The sequence below is a fragment of the Seriola lalandi genome, unplaced genomic scaffold (assembly GCF_002814215.2).
Source record: "Seriola lalandi dorsalis isolate HSWRI2012SDOR001 ecotype SW California unplaced genomic scaffold, Sedor1 jcf7180002054922, whole genome shotgun sequence".
Classification (NCBI taxonomy): domain Eukaryota; kingdom Metazoa; phylum Chordata; class Actinopteri; order Carangiformes; family Carangidae; genus Seriola; species Seriola lalandi.
Genome location: NW_019525474.1, coordinates 15888 through 23661, shown reverse-complemented (window position 1 = coordinate 23661; position 7774 = coordinate 15888). Strand labels below are relative to the sequence as shown.

At 43.7% G+C, this 7774-nt stretch overlaps 1 protein-coding gene across 1 annotated transcript in view; it reads right to left on the bottom strand.

Moving 5' to 3' along the window:
* Positions 1–7774, bottom strand: part of LOC111673614 (disks large homolog 4-like) — a 31991-nt gene that overhangs the window by 22452 nt on the left and 1765 nt on the right. Inside the window, exons 2-3 of the mRNA XM_087169923.1 lie at positions 6050–6217; positions 5538–5611 (exon numbers count right to left, since the gene is read on the bottom strand). Coding sequence (XP_087026049.1) covers positions 5538–5611; positions 6050–6217 — 242 coding nt within the window. The remainder of the gene's footprint in view (positions 1–5537; positions 5612–6049; positions 6218–7774) is intronic.

The following is a 7774-nucleotide window of genomic DNA, read 5'->3' as shown; positions in this document are numbered from 1 at the left end:
GGGGGGGGGTATTTGGCATACCGACCCTTGTGTATATAATAATTTGTAATAATAATGACATTATTCACTAAAAACTCAGTTTTGAGGATTACTCCTATTTGAATATTTTGAAAGGACCAGAAGTTAATGTTTCTGGAGCTGGACGATATTAAGTTGTGGAGAGTTTTCCACAAATTTTGGTCAGTCTCACATTCGTAAAACAGGTGCTCTGTCGTTTCCAGATTCGTTTTACAAATATAACCGTTTTCTACAACAAATTTCAATCTTCTTTTTATAAATTCATTTGAGGGATAAATGTTTATAGTTTTAAAATGAACTTCTTTACACTTTGGGGGAATTGGGAATTTTAAGTATTTTGTTTGAATAGTTGATATTTCAGATGAGTGAGTGAGCTTTTTGTTTTACCTGGATATAAGGTGTTTACTAAGTACTGCCTTAAAAACTTATTGTTACATTTTTCGTTTACTAGGTCCAGATCATCTGTCTTCACTTTGTGTAAATTTGGAGTTGTTATGTTCCAAATATTATTCTTTATCGACTGGATAAAGACTTTTGGGATATTTTGTGTGACTTTCCTATAGATCTCATTGGAGCAACTCGTGCTGTATTTAGCATTAAAATCATTCAGTTCAAGTATGTTTCCATTTCCATCCATTATATGTATAACAGACCAAATTTGTTTTGTCCTCCAGTCTTCCATAAACATAGACCTCCTCCGACTCAATATCACCCTATTGTTCCACAATGGGACGTTACGGGGCTGAAATTATGCTTGAACACCATTTTCCAATTTAACAGAACCTGTTGGTGAAATTTGGAAAGTTTTATGGGCAGTTTGGATATTTCAAAATCACATACTAATAGAAACTCAATACCGCCAGCGAGAACCATACCTCATCATCATTCCTTAAGAAGGATCGGAGCCATTTGGTCTTTAATATTCCATTCATAATTTCAAAGTCAATTGCTTTTACACCAGTATCCTCATAGTCCTTTATCAATTTCCATTTCTGTTGTAGTGATGTTTATTTTTCCATATGAAATTAAAATTTGTTCTATTAATTAGTGCCACGGGTGCTCAGCTCCGAGAAGTTCTTATTTTTTTGATCATTGTTGTACCCACAAATATTCATCAGAATAATAAGAATGTTGTCAATATTCAAAACACAGGCGACCCAATGTCCATCTTTACATCTATTGAAACAAATGGCAACTCCAGCCCAACGGTTTGTACCATGACTGAAGAGGATTTTATCTCCCCATTGTAGAGACCAAAACTTAACATCAGACTCATCAGAATGAGTTTCCTGGAGAAAGATGCAATTTGCTTGTTGCCCCTTGCAGAACAGAAAAACAGCTTTGTGCTTTACTGAGTCTTTAAGTCCCCTTGTATTAAAAGAAAAGAAAGAAATGTCAGTTTTTAACTGGAACACCGAACACATGAACAAAGTTCATGAAAAGATTTAGGGAGGTGGAGTAGAAAAGCCTTGAGGTAAAAGTCCCATTTTCCAAAATGTTCCACTGTGTATCCAGTTCACATTAAAATATCAGCCCATACCTGGAGTCTCCTCCATAATGCGTTTGCCTTCTATGAAACCAAATGGGCCCCTGAAGCCCGCAGCCTCGCCTTCCTTCCTAGCCTGGTGGAGTTTTGGCCACATTGGCTGTCTGGACCTCCAGTTCTCTCGGGTCAGGTCTTCAGCAAAGCGGATCCCTTCTTCTTTACACACAGGAGAAGCTCTCGTTGGCCTCCAGATGTCATCTCTCACAGTACGTCAACAGAATGATGATTTGTCGATGCTTGTTCTCCGTCGCTCGCCTCACTCTGGGGACAAGGTCGACCTCTTCGTCCATCTTCGTCTTCAGGTCCGGTGCAATTCTACCCAGAAGCTCCACCACATCTGCTCTGATGTTTTCATTCACTTTCTCCTTTTTTCCTTTGATGCGAAGGCACCATCATCTTTTGTATCTTTCTTGATTCAATAAACGACCTTTAATGTCATCATTATCTTTTTTTGAGTGATTCAATCTGTTTTTCCAGGTGTTTTATTTTCGTTTTACACTCTTTCAGCTCCTGTGAGTTAAGCTGCACTGATTTAGCGATAGCAGCCAGCATGGTGCTGTGTTGTTGCATCTGTTTGCTAACTTCCACCATGCGGTCGTCAACACGTTTTCCAAGAGTGTCGATAGCTTTCAGTATGGTGTCAGTGGATGTGTTGGAGTCGTTTTCCTGAGACGTACCTTTCGTTTTCTTCTTCTTCTTCTCTGGAGTATTTGCAGGGGTTGTTGACATTCTGTCCTGTTTGTTGCTGCTAGCGTTAGCTGTCTCCATCGGCGTTGAATAGTCGTGCTCACTGTTCATACGGGTTGTAAACGGGAGGTTTTTTGCTGCTGAAGGTTTCGTGCTGTTGTTTTCTTTCATGTTCGGGCTGAATTTTTCTTTTTAACTGTTCAGGAAAGTGGATTATATGATTTCAAAAACTATTACATCGGGACTTTATTTAGGAGCTCAGACGGATGTGACTGCTCAGTTCGCCATCTTGCCGGAACTCCCCAGTTCTGTCCAAACAGAGCTAAATACCAGGATTAACCAGACCCACCCAGAACTAAACACCAGGATTAACCAGACCCACCCAGAACTAAACACCAAGAAATAGACCCAACCAGAGCTAAACACCAGGAAATAACCAGACCCGACCAGAGCTAAACACCAGGAAATAGACCCGACCAGAGCTAAACACCAGAAAATAACCAGACCCAACCAGAGCTAAACACCAGGAAATAGACCCGACCAGAGCTAAACACCAGGAAATAGACCCGACCAGAGCTAAACACCAGGAAATAACCAGACCCGACCAGAGCTAAACACCAGGAAATAGACCCGACCAGAGCTAAACACCAGAAAATAACAGGTTGGTCGGGGTTAAATACAACTGGTATAAATATGTGTGTTACACTAGTGTCAGTCTGTTCACTCTGACTGTCAACCTGTCAAAACATTAACATGGTTAAACTTAACCAGTCTGGTCTGAACTGGTCTAAAGACTGGATTCAGTTATTAACAGATCGGTGTCCAACCAGAAGTGAGTGGAGTCTAAATACACAACCAGACTTCTGAGAGAGAGAGAGAGAGAGAAAGAGAGAGAGAGAGAGAGTATGTGTGTGTGTGTGTGTGTGTGTGTGTGTGTGTGTGTGTGTGTGTCCGTTAGCAGTAGTGATGTAGCTAAAGATAGGAGAAGATATTTCTGATCTAACACATCCATCTCTGTGAGTGTGTGTAGAAAATAGAATATTATACCAGAAAATGTTGGAAGAGAGTGGAGATAAAAAGAATAAATACACAAGACCAAAGCAGATAAAACACCAGGAAAATAACCAGACGCAACTAGAACTAAACACCAGGAAATAACCAGACCCAACCAGATAGAACACCAGGAAATAACCAGACCAGAGACCAGAAAAGATAATAATTATTGTGTGAAAGATGAAATAATATGCTCCTTTTGGACTTTGGGGGAAATCTAATTTCCATCAGAACTTTTGAAAACCTAAAGAACAAATGACAAACGTGTGAATGTTTATAAATAATGTGAAGGAAACTTCAACTGTCCTGACAGTCATCCAACAGTCTGGAGGTCTTTACTACTAAACTACAGCAGCACGTCGACTGACACCTGTCACTCAGACTGATCCAGAGTTTATTTCACACCAGTTTACACCTGAATAAAAAGAGTCATGTGACCTGAATATGAGCATCCTGTCTGAGGAGAGAGAGAGAGAGCGAGAGAGAGGCTGAACCAGGAAAAACTGACTCACATGATTTAAAAGGCCACACATGCACATGTGAGAATAAACACGTTGAAGCTGACACTTTAATAAACAGCATTAAGAATTGTTTGACTGCTTGTAGCTTGTTGTTGTAGTTGTTGTTGTTGATGTTGTTGTTGTTGTTGTTGTCTCTTTTCAGACTGTTCTTGTGTGTGTTTACTTAATTGTAGGATATAATCACTTGTATTTCCTGACGTTTTTGCTATTGACCAGGCACTGGAGTGAAGGATTAGCATTAGCATTAGCATTAGCTCTGAACTCTGAGCAACACATCAGTTTCATTCTGTTGAAACTGTTAAACTGAATCGTCCCGTCAAATAAACAAACTCAAAAACTGAAAGAAGAAAAACTATTGGAGTGACACAATGGACCAGTGGTTACATCACATTCTACACAAGTGCAGATTCGCTAAGCAGAGAGTCGCCAGTTCGATTCCCGACCGGACGGAGTCTTTGCTGCATGTCACTCTCAACTTCCTGTTTCTCTACACCGACGAATAAAGACGTAAAACAGCCAGAAGAAACTTCACCAGCACCAAACACAACAACGACACCAACAACAACAACGACAGCGTTTTCCACACTGAGGCTCTGCTCTCTTCTGTGCTTCAGGCGGACTAGCCACTATGCTAGCTCTGGGTTCCTCCAGACCCGGACTGAACTGGTTCTCGACCAGTCAAATTGAGGAGCCGGCCCTCATCACAGTGATGCTGAATTTCACCTGTACAAGGTGAGACCTGTGCACCTGACTGATCACATGTTCACGTTCTGAGTCATGTGACCTCCATGCATGAAAACTACATGTGACTCTGTCTCCACATGTGCTGAACTCAGTGTCCTGCTGAGTTAGCAACAAGCTGGAGCTAGCCTGAGCTACATGCTAATGTGACCATGCTAACCCAACACACACACACACACACACACACACACACACATACACACACACACGTGAAGAGAGAGACGGTAGTGAATGAAAATATGACGGCAGCAGTGAGCACACACACATGGTTCATGAGGACACGTGTGTGTGTGTGTGTGTGTGTGCGTGTGTGTGTGTGTGTGCGTGTGTGTGTGTGTTGGCGGGTGCATGCGGGCGGTCTGCTCTTACCTTGGTGGTGACAATGCAGAGGCAGTCCATATCCACACACACACACACACACACACTCACACACACTCACACACACTCATTTCCACACACACACTCACACACTCATGCTCGATCTCTCTCTCTCTCTGTGTCACCCTCCCCCCCTCTCTCTCTCTCTCCTCGTTCGTCTATCTGTCTATCCTCCCTCGCTCGCCCGCTCTCTCGCCTCTTCTATCCCTCCGTCTGTCAGCACCGAGCGAGAGAGAGAGAGAGAGAGAGAGAGGGGCGAGCGAGCAGTGCAGAGGAGAGCGAGACAGATGAAGAAGAAGACTGGTGTTTTGTTGGAGGGGGGAGGGGTGAACACCTCCTTGAGTCACTCGCTGGTTGATGACAAAAAGACGGAGAGAGGTCGAGAGACATAGAGAGAGACTGAGGGAGACAGAGAGAGAGGGCAGGAGGAGGAGGAGGTGGGGGTTGGGCTCCTGTTGCCATGGTGTTATGCAGCTGTTGCCCCGGTAATGCTGCTGCAGCTGTTGCTAGGTAACAGCGATGGGTGTTGCCATGTGGATGAGAGACAGAGACAGAAGGAGAGAAAGAGAGAGAGAGGGTGTGAGTGTTCGTACCTGTCCAGGTGTGTGTGGTCGGCTTGTCGTTGTCTGGTTCTCACACACTGTCAACTCGTAGAACTCCTGGATGTCTGCACACACACACACACGCACACACACACACACAATCAGCTGATCAGGGAACAGGTGAGCTGATAGTAATCAGTGGATAAACATTATTGATTGGAGAGGTTTGTGTGTTGAGCTCTCAGGGCCACCGCACTGTGTCACTGTGGTAACCATCATGTTGCCATGGTGACACACTGACTCTATCGCTGCGAACTTCAACAGCACGTCTGTTCTCACCTTCGTTCTCACCTTCAACCTGTAAACCTGCTGACATGGACCAATCACTGCCCTGAATGCTCTGTGATGTCACTGTGATGTCACCATTAAGACCAGATTAACATTTGGACTGAGGAACGAACCTGTCACTGCCCTGTGTGTGTGTGTGTGTATGTGTGTGTGTGTGTGTGTGTGTATGTGTGTGTGTGTGTGTGTGTGTGTGTGTGTGTGTGTGTGTGTGTTACCCAGCAGAGCCTGGAACAGGTCACTCTGGAAGATGTTGAGCAGTTTCTCTGCACGACCTTTGACCCCTTCAGCAGCTCCGGCCTGACAGGCCTCCATCACCTGCAGAGCACGCTCAGTATCTGAGGAGAACAAGGACACTCTACTGACTCTGTTGACTCTACTGAACTCTACTGGACTCTACTGGACTCTACTGGACTCTACTGAACTCTACTGGACTCTAATGAACTCTACTGGACTCTACTGGACTCTACTGAACTCTATTGACTCTACTGGACTCTACTGGACTCTACTGGACTCTACTGAACTCTACTGGACTCTACTGGACTCTACTGGACTCTACTGAACTCTACTGGAATCTACTGAACTCTACTGGACCCTACTGGACTCTACTGAACTCTATTGACTCTACTGGACTCTACTGGACTCTACTGAACTCTACTGGACTCTACTGGACTCTACTGACTCTGTTGACTCTACTGAACTCTACTGAACTCTACTGGACTCTACTGGACTCTACTGAACTCTACTGAACTCTACTGAACTCTACTGAACTCTACTGGACTCTACTGAACTCTACTGGACTCTACTGAACTCTACTGGACTCTACTGATCTCTACTGGACTCTACTGACTCTGTTGACTCTACTGAACTCTACTGGACTCTACTGAACTCTACTGAACTCTACTGAACTCTACTGGACTCTACTGAACTCTACTGAACTCTACTGGACTCTACTGAACTCTACTGAACTCTACTGGACTCTACTGACTCTATTGAACTCTACTGGACTCTACTGGACTCTACTGAACTCTACTGAACTCTACTGGACTCTACTGACTCTGTTGACTCTACTGAACTCTACTGGACTCTACTGAACTCTACTGGACTCTACTGAACTCTACTGGACTCTACTGACTCTGTTGACTCTATTGGACTCTACTGGACTCTACTGAACTCTACTGAACTCTACTGGACTCTACTGGACTCTACTGAACTCTACTGGACTCTACTGGACTCTACTGAACTCTACTGGACTCTACTGGACTCTACTGAACTCTACTGGACTCTACTGGACTCTACTGAACTCTACTGAACTCTACTGGAATCTACTGAACTCTACTGGACCCTACTGACTCTGTTGACTCTACTGAACTCTACTGGACTCTACTGAACTCTACTGAACTCTACTGGACTCTACTGAACTCTACTGGACTCTACTGAACTCTACTGAACTCTACTGGACTCTACTGACTCTGTTGACTCTATTGAACTCTACTGGACTCTATTGAACTCTACTGAACTCTACTGGACTCTACTGGACTCTACTGACTCTACTGAACTCTACTGAACTCTACTGAACTCTACTGGACTCTATTGAACTCTACTGGACTCTACTGAACTCTACTGAACTCTATTGAACTCTACTGGACTCTACTGAACTCTACTGGACTCTACTGAACTCTACTGGACTCTACTGAACTCTGCTGGACTCTACTGAACTCTACTGGACTCTACTGGACTCTACTGGACTGTATCATGGCTGAATGTGTCCAGCAGAGAACGTTACGTCTTTATGAAATATTTGGGTCTAGAAACCTGGTTCCTTCTCTCAGAGCTAACTGCTAACATGCTAACAGTGTTGATTTATGTATAAATCAACAATGTTAGCATCTTAGTATGATGATCATGTGATTATGGTCATTATGACGAGCTGCTGACGTTTA